General features: G+C 45.6%; 1 protein-coding gene across 1 annotated transcript in view; it reads right to left on the reverse strand.

Moving 5' to 3' along the window:
• Positions 1 to 20,599, reverse strand: part of IGDCC3 (immunoglobulin superfamily DCC subclass member 3) — a 179,951-nt gene that overhangs the window by 52,464 nt on the left and 106,888 nt on the right. The window contains exons 5-6 of the mRNA XM_074966574.1: positions 14,520 to 14,657; positions 5,416 to 5,574 (exon numbers count right to left, since the gene is read on the reverse strand). Coding sequence (XP_074822675.1) covers positions 5,416 to 5,574; positions 14,520 to 14,657 — 297 coding nt within the window. The remainder of the gene's footprint in view (positions 1 to 5,415; positions 5,575 to 14,519; positions 14,658 to 20,599) is intronic.

Genomic DNA, 20,599 nt, shown 5'->3' on the forward strand with positions numbered 1-20,599 from the left:
ATGTGCAGCCGCTCCGATAATCCACCCCCTTAGCAACACAAGAGGTGCCGTGCATCATATGCAGTGACAGGGCAAGTTTCCCTACACTGCCATTATCTACAGGCCTAAATGGAGGGACTGCATCTCGCTGGGACAGGGAAGTTCAGTCCCCAGGGCCCGTTCAGGCCTTGACCTCTCGGCTGAGATGTCCAACAGGGAGTCAATTAATCACAACTGTGGTCAAACCGGTCAGAGACGGTCTAGGTATACTTGGTCCTGCCTCATAGTGGAGGGATGGACTAGCTCAGGGGTTCTTAACCTTTTTCTTTCTGAGGCCCCCCAACATGCTATAAAAACTCCACCACCCACCTGTGCCACAACAACTGGTTTTCTGCATATAAAAGCCAGGGCCGGTGTTAGGGGTTAGCAAGCAGGGCAGTTGCCCGGGGCCCCACACCACAGCGGCTCCTGGGAAGCTACATTGCTCAGGCTTCGGCTTCAGCCCCGGGTGGCGGGGATCAGGGCCCTGGGCTTAAGCCCCTTTCGGTGGGGCTTTGGCTTTCTACCGTGGGCCCCAGCGAGTGCTGGCCCTGCTTGGCGGCCCCCCTGAAACCTGCTTTCGGGCCCCCAGGGGGCCCTGGACCCCTGGTTGAGAACCTCTGGGCTAGATCATCTCTTGAGGTCCCTTCCAGCCCTCCATTTCTATGATTCCATACTACTGGAAACTTGGACTGACCCCCCCAAATTCATTTCATGCAGGTTGCCAAACAGCCAAAAGATGGTTAACAGCTATAATAGCCTACTTTCCTAGGCAGGCTTTGAATTATGGATCTACAGTAGCAGCATGCGTGCCCATTTTATGTACCTACATACTGACCTGAGCATCCGTAATGCAGGCTGTGGACATCTCACTAAGGGGCAAAAATTTGAAAATTGGGCCCAGAGTTTTAATATCGGAACAGAGGCTGAACTTCTGAAGTCCACTTGAGGGAGAACTGTGGGGAAACGGCACCATCATTGGTCAAAACATGACACACGACTTTTACGAGAGATCGGCTAATAATCCAAAGTAAAATTCTGCTTCCACTGAGCACCGAGGCTGAGAGTCTGTATGGATACTGACACAGCACGTGTCCGAGGAACACTGGAGAGGAAAAAGAGGGCAGAGTATCTCCAACTTTGGGGAGTTTCAAAAGTCAAACCCTGATCTGAAATTTGCAAATGTCCCTTTCTCAATGGAGCTGATCCAACAGCTGGTGAAGTCAATATGAATCTTTTCATGGTGAGATCTTGAACACATTTTTATGGCATAAATTTAGTGTAAATGGTGTAAATGCTAAGAGCTCCTTAGCTAGTGCAAACAACTGTAGCAATGTATTTGCCAAGAGTTCCAACACGTAACACAGTAACTGCAGCACATCTGTGAATTAATTCTAACCTGGAGCCTGATCCTCCATCCCATGCTAACGAAATCAACAGAACAGCTCACATGAGAGTATGAGCTGCAGAATCCACTGTACAAAAGAACAAAACCCATTTCTGAAAGCAGAGAACAGAGATATGAGGCAGTGATTGTCCGAAAGAGCCTTCTAAAATGTGTTCTCAAGATGGACAGTCGTTTGTGAGATGGGATCTCATTTTTTTCCATAGCTTTCAGGAGGCAATGAAGCGTGGAGTGGAGAACACTGGTGACCATCTGGCCATTCAGAGCCCATCAGTTTGTTATGACACCAAACACATAATAAAGCACAATAAATCGTACAGGAGATAGAGAAAGAGAGGGCTTTGATTTAGTTTCTTTACTGCCACTGACCCCTCTGCTTCCCCCATCCATCCCACACAAATACCTTCCATTTTGTATTTAGACACAGTCTGCTCTTAAAACAGCCCCTCACAAGACTTTCACTTGTAACATGGCACAACGTGATATTCAAAGGTCTGTGTTAGGATCCCAGAAGAAAACGGAAACTTTTCTGTGTAGGGACTTAACAAAGGAGATCAAAGAACTCTAAATGGATAGGCGAGGCCAGTGAGAGAGAGAGTGAGAGAGATTGAGACCCTAACCTTTGAAGGCAGGAGAAGTCCCAGGAGGATAATAAGATGGTATTAGCCGATCTAAAAGGGAGATTGTAATGAGAAAGATAATTATCACTGAAATAGAATAAGTGTTCAAATAGAGAGTGAAGACATCAAATGTAAAGATCTCAGCCCAACCTATAGCCAAGATTTTCATTAAGATCTTTGGGACGCAGCATTACTTAGTGACTGAAGCTGAGTAATGGGAGTCAGGACTCCTGGGTTCTCTTCCAAACTTTTCCACTGACTTATTGTGCAACACTAGGCAAATCACATTAACCTCTTTTTGTCTCAGTTTCCCCACCTATAAAATGTGGACAAGAATGCCTTCTTCACAGAGTATTGCAAAGGTTAACTGATTTATGCCTGGAAAGCATGGTGAGAGCCTCACAGAACAGGAATGAAAGTATTATTTATTAGCACTTTGGAAGATCGTGCTGTGGGGACTTGGGCATTGTTTTGGAAGCCCAGCACTTCTGCAGAGCTCCTCCCAAATCATTCAGACTCTTGTTTCGTTGTTATTGGTTTTCCCCCTTAAACTGTGTAATTTACACCTTTGATATCTTGATAAAGCTAAACCCTGCAGTCTATAGTTCACTCTCGGCAGTTTCTTATGCTCAAATAAATTTGTTAGTCTCGAAGGTCCCACAAGGACTCCTCGTTGTTTTTGCTGATACAGACTAACACAGCCACCCCTCTGAAAACAATCACTTGAAGCTCTGAGTGGGAAAACTCAGACAATACAGAGTTCAAATAAAGCAGAAGCTGCTGGCAGCGAGCGTAGTTGACCACACCGAGGGCACAACTCTGTTGCCAATGGAAGTTTTGCCACTGGCTTCCACAGGGGAAGGATGCGGCCCTTGGAAAGAGACTACACACTCAGTCGGATGACCCTTGCTGTACCTCTGAATTCCAATCAGTTTCCAGATACAACTCAGCTAGCAACAGTCAGAGCAGGACAGCCTCGCTGTGTCTGCACAGAGAAGCAGTCGCCAGCTCCTCATATTCATAGACCCTTTTGATCTTCTAGTTCTTAATGGAAAAGCATTTGCTCCATGACAAGGAGGCTGTCCCGAATGGCTGTGACACCTAGGAACTGATCCTCCTCTCAGTTACACCAGTGTAACTCCAGAATAACCCCAATGGAAGTCAGTAGAGTAAGTCTGGATTTACAGTAGCATATCTGAAATCAGAATCTGAACCCAAGTCTTCACAGATGTGATTTTAAACCCGGCCTCTTTGTAATCAGTTTGGCCATGTAACAGTTTCCTTATTCCTTTTCCTTACCATGTTGTCGCTAAAGAGGAAGCCGTCAGCAGAACGGAAAGCTTTTAATTTTGCAACTTTCATGGAAGACTTTTAAACTAGCTCCATTTTTTTTAAACTTCCCTTGTCTGCTCCCCAGCCTCATGTCGTTCAATAGCCTTTACCACATGCATACTCTTGGGAAAGATCTCCTACCAGACGCAAAGTACTTTTCAATAGCTTTTCTTCCACTCCCCCGCACCATCCCAATCCTGGGGCTTTAGACGCTGTAGCTGCACCTGGCTGCATTCCAGGCGGTTGCTGATTTACTGCTCCAAAACCTGAATCTGCCTGACTCCTGCTATGAATTATTAGCGGTGCTTTTATTCAGCACCTTTAACTTTCAAGATGAATGGAGAGCATCCCTTGTGTCTATCTCGGAGTGTGCAAGCGGAGGAAACGCGTCACACAAAGAAACCTGACCTTACAGCCGCTCTCAGTTATGTTGTGCTACAGAAGTAAATGCTGAACGCCAGGGTTCCCAAACTTTTCCACTGTGTGGGCCACAACTTAATAGGGAGATCGCCGTGTGACCCCCTTCCATCCCTGCTGGCAATGGTATAATGTCCCGGTGGCAATTACAGCAATTGCTTATAGGGAGGGGATTTCACATACTTTCAGCTTCTTTTAGTGCGATTTAGCAGCTGGGAACAAAAAGGAGGCCAGTACCATGTGACCTGAGTCTTCTCCATAGATCAGCACGGGAAGGAATGCATGTATTGAGTGATCAGGAGTTTTAGAGCTGATATCACGTCTGCAGTGGTAGCAAGAGATACAACTGTGAACCCAGCATGTGATTCACGGTAACTGACAGGTGAGCATCACCGGGGAAGGAGAGCACTTTCCCTGTCACTAGCATGAAAGGTTCAATTAGCCCACTCCGGCAAGAGACGCATAATTTGAGATTCAGGATATCATCAGTCAACAGTTAATGAGTGAACTGATGAGAGGGTGAGATGCTGTAAGTGGACCAGCCTGAGGAGGACGTGAGTGCCTGTAATCAGGGGAGGATTATCACCATTCAGCTCCACGCTGCCAGCTGTCTTGCCTTTCTAAACACTGGCCTGGCTCCTTTCGCCAGGGAGACTGGTGGCTCGGTGAGGTTTGGATCGCCTGGTTCTGGCTGCTAGCTGGAAGGCCCATGAGAGGTGGCCCTGTCAGGACTATTGCTGTGGGCCAGTGGTGGAACCTGCATTTCCCTGGCACTGACAATACAGGGAATGTCACAGGTGACTTTTTAAGAGGGTTCAACTCTGAATCTTTCGTGGGTGGCTCAGACTCATCATCTGTTGCCGGAGTCCACCATGGTGGGTCCTCTGCCCACTGACTGTCCGGAACCAGAGTTTTAAATGTCTTAACTGTACAAAATAAAAGTCATGCTGGCGAAAGATAACCTGGTGAACTCTGTTATCTGCAGAGAACAGGTATGACACAGCATAACTACAAGCTTCCTCCATGACACCCTATCAGTGGGCCTCAACCCTGCCCTGGGGGGACCACTGGTAGAGGGGAGAAAGTAAATCAATCTCCAGGCCCATTCAGCCTTTAGGCTCCCTGCTAATCCTTTAAGAAGGGTGCTAACTAATGACAGGTGAGTTTTGTGACCACAAGAACTGCATGGGGGCATTTCAACCTGTTTCACAGAGGCAACAGAAGAATCATTGGACGTTAATGACTTCTGTTCTCTACTGACCTGGGCTGGATACAAACGAACGAGGGATTTCGAAAGGAAAGGCTTTGTGTCCCATGATCATTCTCAGCTCAGGCAGACAGACATGTACTAGCTTTGCTCGAGGTAGTACCTAAAAATGGCACTGGCCGCAGCAGCAGGGACAGCGGCCCAGGCTAGCCATCCGAGTACCTACCTAGGGGACTGGGGAGGATTGTACTTTTAAAATAAAAACTTTCCTCTCTTCATGAACATGCAATGCAAAGAACATCTAGGAAAAACTGAACCAGCACCTGTTAAGGGCCAGATCTTTACACAGGGCTAGGAAGAGGTGGAGAAAATAGCTAAATGGGTGTAATTATCCAATAGTACCCTGGTTATCTTACCTTGTACGACTAGCCTTCCCTGGGCAGTTCTCCGCACTCTAGTGCCGGGTTTGTTAGCAGCACACACGTATATCCCAGAATGCTGCACAGTGAGGTCAGAAATCATCAGGTTTCCTGTCCCCAGCACCTGAATTCCTTCTACGCCAATGGGACGGCCATCTGGAAGAGGAAACGAGACAAAATTACTTAGTGTACCTTTAAGCTGAACTCTCTAGCCCACAGCGAGGGGAGTTAGTCCTGAGTCCCAATCAAGGGGAGTCCTTCCATTGACTTCAGTGAGTTTTAGCTCCAGCCCTCCACAGTGCAGCTCAAACTATGCATGTGACATGTGGAAAAAGCCAGTCCAAGAGCCCCAACTAAGCCTTTGCCCCCAATTACAACATGTTTCATTAGTATCAGGCCATTGCATTTTATAGTTCCACCGGCTGGTGTTTTAAGACTCCGCGCCTGACAAACACAGCTCTAAATCAGCACTAGCTCGTTCCAGGGAGTTTGAGTGGAGAGCCGGGTAGTTATTGCTGGAGGAGCTGCCCTTTCATCAGATGTGAAACTGAAATCCTGGTTCCTTCTTGCATTTGTGTTTAGAAAGAGAGTTAAAAGCCCTACAGAACCAAAAAATAAAGGCCCAGCCTTGGGGTTCCTAGCACCTGAACACAACACACCCTCTTCAAATATTTGTTCCTTTCGGTAGCAAAACACTTTGCGTGTTGTGCTTTAAAGGTGTATTGAGATATTAAGAAAAAAGGTTCCAGAGTAGCAGCCGTGTTAGTCTGTATCCGCAAAAAGAACAGGAGGACTTGTAGCACCTTAGAGACAAACAAATTTATTTGAGCATAAGCTTTCGTGAGCTACAGCTCACTTCATCGGATGCATCTTCTTACTATATGTTCCAATCTATGCATGCTGTAGCCCACGAAAGCTTATGCTCTAATAAATTTGTTCGTCTCTAAGATGCCACAAGTATTCCTTTTCTTTTTAAGAAAAAAGGAAAATTTAGGCTCACTATTAAAAATTCCTGCCACTGATTATATTAGACTGTGGCATAGTCTCCCCAGGGAAGTAGTGGAAATCCAATAAAGACTTTAAACATTCTGTAGAGAACAGTCATTCACTGGCACAGGATCAGCTAGATGAGACAGTAATTTTCCGTTTCTATTGCTCAATCCCAAGATGCTGTGCACCTGTAATTGCCATTGATTTGGCCCTCTGATTCTAGGGTTGACTTTACTCCAGTCAGAGGCATAACTACCAAGTTGTCTTAATCACAAGGAGCCTTCTACCAAAGGGACCGCGAACGGTACGGCTTGCAAACATTCACGGCTCTGTGGAACAGACAGTCATTCCAATGTCAATATCTACTGTAATCCAACAATGGGAAATTTATGGGCCAATCGGTGTGGAAATGAAGTTGTTGACATTCCAGATGTGGCTGGGTCACCACAGTCAAGCAGCTGAGACACCTTATAATTTTTATCTCTGCTATTGGTCTTCATGCTTCAGGCAATAAACTGATTAGCAGCTGGGGTCAGGAAGAAAATTCCTTCTGTAGAACAGTAGTGCATAATGAAGAGCTTTTATGGGGGTTTTATCCTGCCTGTGAAGAATCCAGAGCCAGCCACAGCCTTACAGAAAACCAACGAAATGGCTACACTGGTCAATTACAGTATAGTCATTCTTCTAGCAGAAAGGGACAAATAACTATCACCCAACCCAAAAGCCACTTTGCAAGCCATCTGTGATATATCGGGCACCTATCAATTTCTTCTGTTTGTTTCTACTTAAGTTTAGGCACGCAATTTCTTCCTCACTCCAGGAACTATTTTGTTTACACCGAAAGCAAAACCATTTATCACAGGAGCCAAACCACCAAGACAGCTTAAGTCCTCAAGAACAGGAGCACTAAGAGATGACACTAGACAAAAAAACAGGTATTTCAAAAAAAATAAATAAATCAGCAGATCCTGCAGTATGTGTTCACCCATCAGACCAGCAGAAATAAATAGTCTAATTTCAGACAGCACCTTGACAGAGAGCGGTGGGAAAAGGTACTATGGATTGAAAGATACAAAGCAGGGGACATGCCCTGAAAGTTGCAGAAGCATATTCTGCCCATGATCTTTGCAATGTTTTACAGGAAATGTTTACCTCAGAGGTTTCACTGTTCCATCAGGCAGGCAGACCCTGGACACTTCATTATTTACGTTACAGTGAAAGGGGCTCAGGTCTTTCAGACGGAGAAAAACAATGTCATTAAATAATTGTATAGCTGGCCGATGTGCTGCAGCAGGAAATTGCTCAGCCATAAAAAAGGACAGTAAAGCATGACCTGTCCAGTGTTTAATGAGCAATAAGAAGGGTCGGTTCCTTCTGAATAACATCATGTAAACCAAACTGTAGAGAAGGTCTGAATTAAATTCAAATTGAACTTGATTTCCTCTTTAAATTAGACCTTTTTGAAGCCCATATTTACAATAGGTGTAAAAATCAAATCTCTCTCCTGAGGAAGTAGGACAGGTGAAATATGTGAGCAGGCTGTACCTGGCAGGTAGGCTGTATGATTGTATACACGAGTTAAGAAATAACACAGAAATATGACTTGAATGCCAGCCTGGGTTATTACGCTATTTACCATGTGCTGCATAAAAGACCCAGGCTGCGTCAGATATGCCGTGCAGTCGAAATATCAGTGTCTATATGTTTCCATTTGTCTCTACAGAGGCCATCGATTAATTAGAGGTGTCAGAGTTTGAGGAAATTTTTCCTGCCAGCTAAATTTATCTCTTTTCTAAACAAAAAAAATAAAATAAAGTTCTCCCAGCTCATATTCACCATTCAAGAGATAAGGTGGGTGAGGTATATCTGTTATGGGACCAACTTCTGCTGGTGAGAGAGACCTGCTTTCGAGCCACACAGAGCTCTTCTTCAGCTCTGGGAAAGGTACTGAAGAGCTCTGTGTGGCTCAAAAGCTTCTCTCTCTCTCTCACCAACAGAAGTTGATCCAATAACAGATATTACCTCACCCACCTTGTCTCTAATATCCTGGGACTGACACGGCTACAACTACTCTGCATCCACCATTCAAGTCAGGCAAGTTTTGCCAACTCTAATAATCATAAAAGGTTGCATTTGCTGGCTCAATTCACACTCCCTCTCTCAGGGTCTGTCTATGGCGACACTCTGTAGTGTAGACACTACAGAAATGGAAGGGTTCCTGATTTAGTTGGGGATTGGTCCTGCTTTGAGCAGGGGGTTGGACTAGATGACCTCCTGAGGTCCCTTCCAATTCTGATATTCTATGATTCTATGATCTCTGTAGTAAACCCATCCCCTCAAGAGGCAGTAGCTAAGTCGACGGAAGGAGACTTAGCTGCATCTACAGTGGGGGTTAGGTCGACCTAATTACGGTATAAAATTTTTCACAGCCCTGAGTGATGTAGTGTAAGAAATGTCAAGGGGTGGGGTGTGGCCCAAGCCCCACCCCTCCAAGGGACGTAGGTCCCCAGCTGGGCCAGAGTGTGGTGCTTCCCCCAACTCAGGATTCACAGCCATGAACCCTCTCCTGGAGTTACAGAGTAACAGCCGTGTTAGTCTGTATTCGTAAAAAGAAAAAAGAAAAGGAGGACTTGTGGCACCTTAGAGACTAACCAGTTTATTTGAGCATGAGCTTTCGTGAGCTACAGCTCACTTCATCGCTCACGAAAGCTCATGCTCAAATAAACTGGTTAGTCTCTAAGGTGCCACAAGTCCTCCTTTTCTTTTTTCTTTCTCCTGGAGTTAGGCGCACGCGGATCTAGCCCTCAGTGTTATCATCAAGCCCCATCTCACAGTCACAGAGAGAGCACAAAGATAACCCTTGGCACAAGTACGGCTCCTTTCCTCTGAGGAGCACAGGGGGCTCCACACACACGAACTGCACCTCGCAACCCCCTGGCGTGGTCGACACATATTCTCAAACCCATTGTGCAGACAGGGAAACCCCACACAGAGGTTTGCCCACAGTCTCAGCGAGTTAGTGACAGGGCTAGGAACAGAACCCAGGAAACCTGCGTTCCTGACTTTAATCACCCGGCCTCCATCTTTCAGTAGAGCAGTGGTTTTCAACTGGGGGGTCCATGGACCTCGGGGAGTCTGCAGACTATGTCTACGATTTCCAAAGGGGTCCCCTCCTCCATTTGAAATTTTGAGGGGTTTGCAAATGAAAAAAAAGTTGAAAACCCCTGCATTAGGCTATATCACAAAGAGGAAAAACATCCTGCCCCAGCTAACTTGCTCTAAACGCTGCTGCTCGGCTCTCTAAGCTACAGGGGCTCACAGGAGTGAAATGGTTGATGTGACCTTTAACTTATTTTGAATCAGCGAGCAGCAGAGAGCCAATCCGGACAGGCTTGTTCACTGTATCCTGTTTGCCGAAGCTTGCTGCAGAGCTATCCACCCTTTAAAACAATGGGGACTAGACAATCTCCAAAGAAGTCAGCCTTGCAAGTCTAACCAGTCTGGCAAACCCGAACCCAAACAGAACACGAACGTACCATTACTTGGCTTGTGATAATGCCTAGGAAGCCTATCCATGGACCAGGGCCCCACTGGCACTATACAAACAGGTAATGAAAAGATGCCCTGAAGAGCTCACACTCTTGGCACAGGACAAGACGCAATGCATCAAAATGAGAGTGAGAACTCCCCAACCATGCAGATCGATGGTTGTGCTGTAACAGCTTCCCATTGCAATGCCAGCTCAGAAGAGTTGAGACACCCTTTCCCAGAGCACAGGGAGGAGAAGGTGGTATTCCTCATGCAGCCAGCCCCCTGCTCTCACCCGAACTCTGTGACTAGACTGTAGTTTCTTCTCGGATGGTGGAATGGCTCAAACATCAGTAACTTAGCACACCACACACACTACAGAAGTTTGGAATCAATCAGCCAGACTCAAATGGAGACAGGGGCTCAGATCCCCAGACTGCCTGCCCGGGACAGGATGCGAATCTACAGGGTACTGTGTGCCTTCTGCAAGGTACCGAGCACCTCCCTTACCCTTTCAGGATCAGCGTTTGGAAATAGCATTCCTTTTCATGGGGGCCCAAGGAGCCCAGTAAATTTACATGCAGCAGTCCCTTCCAGAAAGTCGACCCCAACAATAAGCAGGACATTTTGCATCCTCTGAAATCAGCCATGCCAGCGGCTTTCGAATGTTTTAATTCTATGGAAGACTTTGTGAGACAAAAACCATCTTGTGGACCTCCTACATCTTCCTACCCTGTGACATTCACTGTCTGCTAGACTACAGTCTCTCAGAAATGATGACTAGTGAATCAAAGAACTACCAATGACCCACTAGAACGGGTGGTTCATGGATCATCATTTGACATCCAGTAGGCTGTCTGATTGAGCAGGAGATGAAACCCCATTATGAGTCCCAGTGTCACATGGCTTCCCCGGGGGCTATAGGAGGAACTGAGCCCTAAGTCTGTGTGCCTACTTGGAGACTTCAGAATTAGGTCATTTCCATTTCACTTTATACTGATGCGATTGTGACAAAACAACACTATGAACCAGCTAGCAAACAGCAGGGTGGAATACTGATAGGGCCTTAAAACGCATGTTGTTTTTAAGGTGGGGGTTTCGGCTGGTAGTGAAGAGCAGCTGGATTACTAATTAATAAACACTGCTCACACTGAAGCTGGCTATACTCCAGATAGGAGACACCCTCAAAGAACCTCCTTGCAGTGCACAAATAAAGTTTTAAAATTTCCCATTAGAGTGAAATCTGGAGGAAAGATCCCTGCAATTTGGGGTAGAAGTTATTTAACTTTCAAAGGTATCTGGGATGCTTTTTCACTGTAATGGATTCCATTGTTCTGTCTACTAAGCAAATGACTGGCACATCAGCACCAATTACAGAAATTCGTTAAAACGTGCCAGGCGATATGAATATGCAACAACGCGGATGCCTTTCTTTTATAAGTAGCAAGTAGAAAGAAAGTAACAACTTTCTAATGTTGATCATTTAGGTCTTTTGTGAATTCTTTGTATCCTGGCATAGCAGCCTTCTACGTTTTAGACACATGGGTCTTCTACTCCATCAGACATTGGGCACCATGTATTAGCATATTTAGAATACATTGCAACAGTTGAGTATTCAGTGTGTGAAGTGGTGAAATTTACTCTATTATTTCTAAACACTTCAGGGAATGGTGCTCCTGTCAACCAGTCAGCCATCTATTGCAAGCTTCTGTGTCCAATAAGTTACCAATTAATTGGCTCCTACAACTGTTGCATGGTTTATGTGTTGAATGGCTCCCTCTTTAGTAATTTCCTTCCCATTGTGTAACCCTTTCTGACAAGTTCTGTATAACGCTATCAGATAATCACTGCCCTTTCTTCCTTGTCTCACTTTTGTAGATCTCTCTAAATAGCGTGTTATTTTGTCTCAGTACCTTTGATGGAGGCCAGATCAGCAGCTTGTCAGTTAAAGGATAAGCTGATATGTAATACATTAAAAATCATTATTCATTCTGCTGGCTTTGCAATAAGTTCCCTGGAGATTCATTTTTGTACACCTACGGGATCAGGTTCAAGTGTATAGTTGTGAAAGGACAAATCTTATCTTTCTTGAACAAACCAAAACCTTAACGATTTTATACTTCTCTCGGAACAAATCCTCTAATGAACATTTCACTTTGCAAAGCATTTCATGCAGTGGGAGACACAAGAACTTTGTGGTAGAGGGATACAAAATATTCACAAGGAAATAAAAGTAAAAGTTTATTGCATATCATTCAAAAATTGACCCATGATTTGAATGATTTTTTTCCCCCAAACAAAACTGGGTCCATTTCCCACTGAAAATCAGCCAGGTTTTTGGCAAAGTCAGAGCAAAAAGTGGGTCCATTTGTTTAAGAGAAGACAGCTTTTACACACAAAACAATGCAAAAATTCACATTTGCGCTCATTTCTGAATAAAACAATTGCCATTTCATTGAAATGGCAAGCAAAATAAAAATTGAGGGGTACAAAGGACCCCCATGAAATGGCAAAATCCTGCAAAGGTGAACTACTTCAATGGGGACTTTTTCTGATTTTTAAAAAAATGGTGCACAAATTATTCATTTATATTCGTTTTTATTTAAATAAAACTGAAACTGAGCCTAATCTAAGTTGGCCGCCTACCTTTAAGACTCCACTGCCATATATTTTATAGTTTATGGTTCCGTGTGGAAAGTTTTTTTCTCCAAGTTGTATTGCTTCAACAGTTATTTAAGAGGAGCCCTCCTGCAATTACTCTTCATGAACTAGCATTGTAGGAGGTGCCTCAGACAGGTAAACTTCATACATGAGGAAGCTACACATGTATAAACTCAATCAGGCATGAAAATACCTCTTCTTTGATGTCAACCCCCACGGCTTCTCTCAACTGGTTTTGTCCTACTTGGGAGTCCTTTCAAAGTTGTGTTGTCTCCTTTCCCCTCCTTCTGATTGTGAGGACACAAGAACGCCAAAGACTATGTCTGATACTTTCACATTATTGAAATAGTTCAAAAAAGAGCCTAAAGGATCCCTAGATCCATTAACTTGTAAGCAACCTTTCACATCATTGTAGAAATAGACAAAATAATGTGTTTCTTTGGGAGGAAAGCGTTCACACTAACGTGGAAATAAAAATAGCGAGGTTTTCTTTTGACTCGGTAGCTCTACATCAAATGCCATGACAGAGAAGTTGGGGTCTTTTTTGATAGATAGTAGTGTTGGACTGAATCTATATGGGGTAATATGGCTTGATGCTATTATATCTTCATTATTACCCCACTCTATGGAGACAAGTGTTTTGAACAAGCCAATGAGCTGATATAATTAGGGCAATTATAAAGTAGTTTATTATAGTTGAGAGTCAGGGTAGAGCAGCCTTGTGCCCAAAAGAACATTGCAACACCGTGCATAGCGTATCCAGCAGGTTTTTAAAACAGCATCAGTATGATGATTATTGCTCAGGGGGAAAAGGTCAGTTAGCGACAGTCTTGGGTAGGTGGTATTAACAGTCCATAGAATCTGAATGGAAAAGGCAGTGTGAAAAAAATCTTTCTGGATTATACTACATAAATGTATTCTTGCTGTTTTCCTGAAGGCTCTAGACTGGGAAGCTAACAACCATTAATCAAATTCTGAGAACCAGAGATTCATGAATAAAAAGCAAGGAGCGCGGCTGAAGTCTAGGGTGAGCATAGCTACCCAGAGTGTGTTTCATTCCCAAAAACGTAGCCCATTACCCTGCATAGCCACTTTGGGGAACATGTAATATCCTGGTGGGAAGATCTTGTGAGAATGAAATGGTTGCAATGTGCTTCTCCGAGGAGGAACAGCTCAAAGGTCTGGAAACATTCACTTGGTTCGGTTCACATACACATATATTTTCAGGTACCAGAGTGCAACACAAAGGCCATCAGCTATTTCTTCGGGAAAGATTTCTGCTTGGCAGTTAAACGTGAAAGCACCCTTCCACTGTATGCATTTCTCTGGGCTAACGTCAAGCAGGCAGAGCTTAACATAAAATTCTTTTTTGATTGCAAACAACACCGCACTACTCCACTCGTGCGACCGAACTTGCCAGCGGCTCAGTTTTTCATGCTGATTAACAAATACTCTTGACCTCACCACTGAGTATCTATTCTTCAGAGCTTCATGTGTGCAACTATTAACCACTCCCATTCCCTGGTTTTATTTTAAATCACTCAATAGGCAGACAGTTTCTCTCAAGTCTGTTTTACATGGAAGACATGTTTGCGAATGAGTCACTTCTCTGGAGCCAACGTTGATGCTTTTGATGCAACTAAAGAAAACACTGTCACTTTTTGGAAAGATAAAATTATCACCTTTCATAAAACGTCTACAGCTTTAACCAACCCACCTCAATAACAAGTTGAAATAGGAACTCGGAAGGCAGTACAAACCATAGACAGAAAGATAAAAGGGGTTCTGAGTCTACAATTAACCTGAACAGTAAAGAGAAGGCTGAATTGTCCTGTGCAATAAATAATCAATGGCACATAATTATTTCCTGTGTGAGGACAATCAACAGTGCCAAGCTAAATTCCTGCCACTCAATTGCTTACCTAGTCGACTCCAGGACACAATGGGCCTGGGATTTCCAGTTGCAATGCATTCCAGGATAGCTGTCTGGTGCACAGTCAGGGTGAGGTTTTCTGGGCCGACAAGAATCATGGGATCCTTGTAAACTGTAGAATGGGAGCCTGCAAAGAAATACTCACTGTTAACTGAGACCTACTAGGCCTTAGTGCTTAACTGCAAGATATGACACTATAGAGTACGATAACCCACAAGGGCTCAGTTCATCTACATGATGGAACAGAATGTGACCCACGTAACCCAGAATGAATGATTTCATTATATGCATTCACTAACTAGTCACACCAAACAAGGACGTTGCCTATATAACAGGTGTATGTTGAAGTGTGCCTCAAATATGCATATTGACGTTTCCATGATAACACTCTTGCCAGCAATGACCAATCCACAAGCACATTCTGTCAATCCAATTCACATACTGTACACACATGCAAAGTATAAGAAAACAGCATTGACTGGCAATGGATCGGCCAAGTTTTTAACTGAAATGCACGCGGTGCCCAAGTCATCTGTAATGGCATGGACTGAATGCCATCTCTGTTGAAAAGCAGCATTAAAAGGAACAGACCAGATTTAGAGGTGACAAAAACGCTGGTGAAAGTACACGCCACTAGGTGGGTGTAAACTGATGTATGTATGTGACGTGGGTGGAAAGGGGAAGTGGCTTAGAGGAAGGATAGCAGCTATGAGGAAAGTGTAAGGAGATGTGAGACCCAATAGGGAAGGGGCTGCTTTACTATTCACCTTCGTATGCCCTCACATAAATTATTTTTCCTGCTTCACCTCTCGCTGCCCCCTTGGTGTGTAAGTTACACCCACGGACTTTAGACTGTGGGAGCCCATAACATGCTAGGCCCTCCCCCACTTCATGACGTGGCTCACAGCATCCAGAACAGCTGATATCTGCCTGTAAAGGAGCCATCTCTTATTGCTGCTATGGCCATGTGCTTTGGCCTCAAACTCAACTAGGCTGCTGCCTCTGACCCTTGGTGTTGCTCACAGGGGCTGCTTCTAAATCTCTCCTTCTGGGGATTTTTTTAAAGGGACATTTCCCCAAGGAAATACTACAGGGGTTCCACGCGGTGCTCCTTCCATAACAATTGACATCACCTCTGACTTCAGGCCAAACAGCTAACATTTATCAGAAAACCTTTCCGGTTTGCAGTAAAGGGGTGGACCATATTGATTCACGCTGATGCTTTTTGTATGACAGGTTACAGATCTCGTGGGCAGCGCTACAGTACCATTATTATTCACTTGTATCACACTTGCACCTAGACTGGCACTTGATTGTGCTAGGTCAGGGATCTCAAACTCAATTTACCTTAGGGCCAGTGCCAGTCCTCAAATCCTCCCAGCGGGCCAATAATGTCACCTCGCTCCCTTGGCCGTGTGCCGCCCCGGCTGACTCTGCCCGGCGACCCAACCAATGGGAGCTGGGGGGGGGGGGGGGCGGTGCCTGCAGCAGACAGAGCCAGCAGCGTGGCTGCATGGGTCTCTCCTCTGGGGAGAGGGGCACGTGAATCTCTCCTGCCCGCTCCCTCCCGCCCCCCTCCCTCAGCCGGTAGCCATGAGGGCCGGATGAAATAACCTTTTTTTAAAGGTTTCAGAGTAACAGCCGTGTTAGTCTGTATTCGCAAAAAGAAAAGGAGTACTTGTGGCAACTTAGAGACTAACCAATTTATTTGAGCATAAGCTTTCGTGAGCTACAGCTCACTGCATCCGATGAAGTGAGCTGTAGCTCACAAAAGCTTATGCTCAAATAAATTGGTTAGTCTCTAAGGTGCCACAAGTACTCCTTTCCTTTTTTTAAAGTTTCGGCGGGCCGCAGTGGGGAGGTTCTCGGGCCACAGATGGCCTGCGGGCCAGGACTTTGAGACCTCTGTGCTAGATGATGCACGTACTCCTAGGACGAAGAACTCATCGTCTAAGCTGACAAGACAAACAGAGGAAGTATTATTTCCATTTTACAGATAGGCAAGGGGGGCCCACAGACATTGGGTGACTTGCATAAGAAGCACATTGCGGAGCGGGGACCTGAATCCAAATCTTGTGAGAGCCCAGTGACATATTCATAAGACCAACCCTTCCTTTCATGCTTCCTACAGATTTGAAATATGATTTGGAGGAGGTGTGTTCCTCTGCACTGTTATTTGACTGATTTCTGCACCTTTCATCATCTTCCAGGAGGTCGGGAGATAAGGCAGAGCTGATGTACACTTAAGGCGTCAGAAACCGAGGCGTCTCTGCTGTCACCCTGGAAATGCTGGAGAGTGGCAACGCTGCTGAATGCCCAGTACCATTCTTTGAAGCTAAGAATGCATGAAGAGGCAACAAAAATAGTGATGCCTTCCAACCCAAAACTTCTGCTTCTCAGCACTCCCCACACTGCAGCTTTCCACAGAGCCACACACAGTGCAAGCTGAACATCTGCGAGAGCCGTCTCGCCCCAGGAGACTGTCTGCTCTGCACAGGGGGTTTGAAGTAACGTATCAGCCAATCCGTGTGTGGATGTAAGGAGCTGGGCTCAACTCCTGGTTTTGCTCCCTGTGTGTAGTTGGGTAAATCATTTAACCTCTCTGTGCCTCAGTTTCTCATCTGTAAAATGGAAATAACAATACTTCCTTTGTTGGACTGCAAGCTCTTCAAGGCAAGCGCTGTTGCTGGGTATGTGGCCATGCAGCATACAGTACAATGTGGCCCTGATCTTGGCTGAAGCCTCTGGGCACGACCTATAATGCGATACAGCAAAATAATACCGTGTGCACTAGACCCACAACCTGTCAGACAAATTGCACCCCAGTGTGAATCAATATGATACAATCCTTTCTTACATACAACAGAAGTTTGCCATTAATAAAAACTGGGCCCAATTCCAGAAAGGCAAAATCAGCCCAAAGCCATGACAACCCACAGGCTTAGAGTTATCGCTCGACAAGTGCTTTTTAGAGTGACCAAAGTCCATATCTGGTGCAGCCCCACTTCCATGGGCTTAGGTTATACTCCACAAACACTGAGGTCAAGCAGTGTTTAAGGAATTTCAACAATCCATTGCCGGTGGCAAGAATATTCTGTACACCTGCATGGACAAATATGTCCATCAATTTCGATCCTTAGGAGTTGGAGGGCAGCAGTGGGGGTAGGAAGAGATGAAGGGTATAATTAAGTCAGCCCAGGCTCATTTGGGTCTGATTTGTGACTAATATTGAGTATTCTGCTTTCTGATCTCTCCACTACTGGCTCTTGTACATGGAGCTTCTTCTGACTGCAAAGATCATTCAACCAGAAATGCTGCATTGGAAATTCTTTGCAAAAGCTTTCCTCCTAGATTTCATATCCTCTTGCACTTTTTAGCTTCACACTGCAGCTGGGGCTGAAGTCAGGGGATATTACAGTGGTACTGAAGCAACCACAAATGAATGGCTCATTTGTTAAGCATGTATATGGCTGCTGTACAGGGGGTGATAAAGCTACAGGATGGGTTGTTTTTAAAGAGGTAAGATCCATATCGCTTTGTGTACGTGTGGCTTAAAAGTTGGCTTCTTGCTAAGTACAGTTCACCCTACCCTGTGCAATACCGATCTCTGAAGAGAATCAGAGCACTTAATTACATTTAACAACTGGTGAACTTTAGCAGATTTGAAAAACGAGACTTTCTATCGAGGGATCTCAACACCTTTCCAACTATCTCCGCAGCATCACAACACCAGGCTCGGCTCCTAATCCAAAGCACTCAGCGCTGGCCTCACTCAACTCCCACTGAAGTCAATGGAAGATTTATTGTCGACTTCCATAGGAAGAGAGGAGGCAGTGTGACCTAGTGCTCTGAAGTGGGATTCAGGAGACCATGGTTCTAGTCCCAGCTCTGCTGCCACTTTGCTGGGTGACCTTGGGCAAGTCATTTTCCTCCCCGTGCCTCAGTTTCCCCACCTGTCAAATAGGGATAAGGATACTGATCTTCTTTGTAAAGCACTTTAAGATCTATTGATGCAAAGCTCTGTCTAAGAGCTAGGTAGGATGAACATGCTTTTGAAAACTGCACCCCTCAGTTCTTACTTAGGCTCCCTAAATAAAAGGTCCTGGTTTTCAAAAGCACTAAAAACATGCAGCATCTCTCACTGAAGTCCATGGATGCTCACCACTTATTAAAATGCCTAAATATTACCTTGAGAACCTAACTTCCAGTTCCCATTTTTTAAAATCTTGGTCCAATTTGGGCTAGGAACACAGTTCTCCTGGCCCGCCATGCCATGTTTTAACCCCAAGACCAACTCAAATACTTCACTGTACCTTATGCAAATCATGCACCCTCCTGGATTTGCAGCACTGGGTCAGACATCTCACAAGAACAGGTTCCCTCCCAAGATTCCTGGTACTTCTCGCTTCTGGCCAAGGCTGAAATAAAGCACTTTCCCAAGATTCCTACAGTACTGTCCAGAACCAGAAATGGAAGGGCAGGGTCAGCAGCCAAAATGAAACAGAACTGTTTTAAAAGCTGTCCAAACTCTTTTGAACCCCAGAAGGATCCATTTGGGGCTCAGCTTAAGTGATGAGCCCTGGTGTGTGTCAGTTCTTATCTGCACCAGCCCCTCTATCCCAATGCAAAGTGGTTTTCCTCATACATCATCTTATCCCTCCCTCTTCATAGGCAGGATTGTTCCTGATGGTGTCTTCCCTCCTGCTTTATCCAGTCTGGATGTAAATGTCCATCGAATGACAGGGGTGTCTGTCTTCACCATGAGAATAGGAATGAACAGCCCAGTAAGGTGTAAGATCCAGGGATGTTTTCTTGGCGGAGACTTGGAGTAAATAAAGCAGAGCTGGGGGGGGGGGGGGGCGCACACGGGACACGGAGCACTATATGTGCCATAATAAAATAAGGGCAGTGCAACCTCATTCCTCTGTGTTGCTGGAACACGGGATGAAGTCCACCTCATTTGCCTTGTCATGCCTCAGGAAATACAAAATGCAAATAAGCCAATTTTCTTCCCCATGCCTCTGACACGGGGGCCAGGAAGCATGCTGCTCTCTGGTCACAAGTGGCAACGTGCTAGCATCTCCAGCGCTACATCAGAGCCCCGGCGGGGACCTGGCCAGGCAGGTTGGGGGCTGGCCTGCATATCCATTAGCGTACAGGTACAACAGAGGGCACGCTACATATTACTGCCACCACTCCACTCTGCACCCTGACGGGGCCTGTGGTATGTGGGCAGAATGCCCCTTAACATCACGTAACAACACAGCCCGTGTGCTCTGCACCGTGCTCCTTTGGCTGCCAAAGCCAGATGGGAGCCACTTACGGTTTCATCGCCTCCAATTCAGAAGTAACCGGAGCGCAGTGTACCAGCACTACCTCCCATGGGGCTGGCACAGGGGCAAGCAGAGAGCAGGGGGCCGCAGAGCAGGGCCTATGTTGACTGTGGCTGGAAACGTAAAACACCAGCCTTCCATGCAGAGTGGCTGATCTCGGCAAACGATCTGTCAGGAGGTTCTCCGCACCACACAGGAAATTCGTTTGATCCAGGGGGCAGGAATGAAGGAGCGATTCTTGGTCGAGAGCTCCAGGCGAGTGAGCTAGCAGCAGAGCCTAATGCATTTCAAAACACCGCAGGGGAGTGAAAGGGAAAAGCTGCAATTCCTAAACAAAACTGGCTGAGGTTGAGGCACAAAGTCCCCACCTCTGAACTCAGTCCCAGCGGCAGCCGCATCGAAGAGAAGGATGTTCAGGCTGGTAAAAGGTCCCAGGCACCATCAATAAGGACAAGCACTCTGTTAGAGAAAGAAATGCCATCGGTGTGCGCTTGCGTAGGAAAGGTGTCAGTGCAGAGAGGCAGGGAAGCCACATGGGAACATCTGCTCTAAGAAGGCACTTGAAAATAACCAATCAATCGGATGGAAGAAACCTCTGTGCATTGTGCTGCCATGGGGCCACCCCCAGTGCTGCAGAAGAGGAGAGGGAAGACAGCTGCGAGACTGACAGCGTGCTTTAGAGTCCACAACCCCAGTGGTTCTATCCTCCAGTCCTTCCAGTTTCATCACCGCAACC

This window comes from Natator depressus, chromosome 10 (assembly GCF_965152275.1).
Source record: "Natator depressus isolate rNatDep1 chromosome 10, rNatDep2.hap1, whole genome shotgun sequence".
Classification (NCBI taxonomy): Eukaryota; Metazoa; Chordata; order Testudines; family Cheloniidae; genus Natator; species Natator depressus.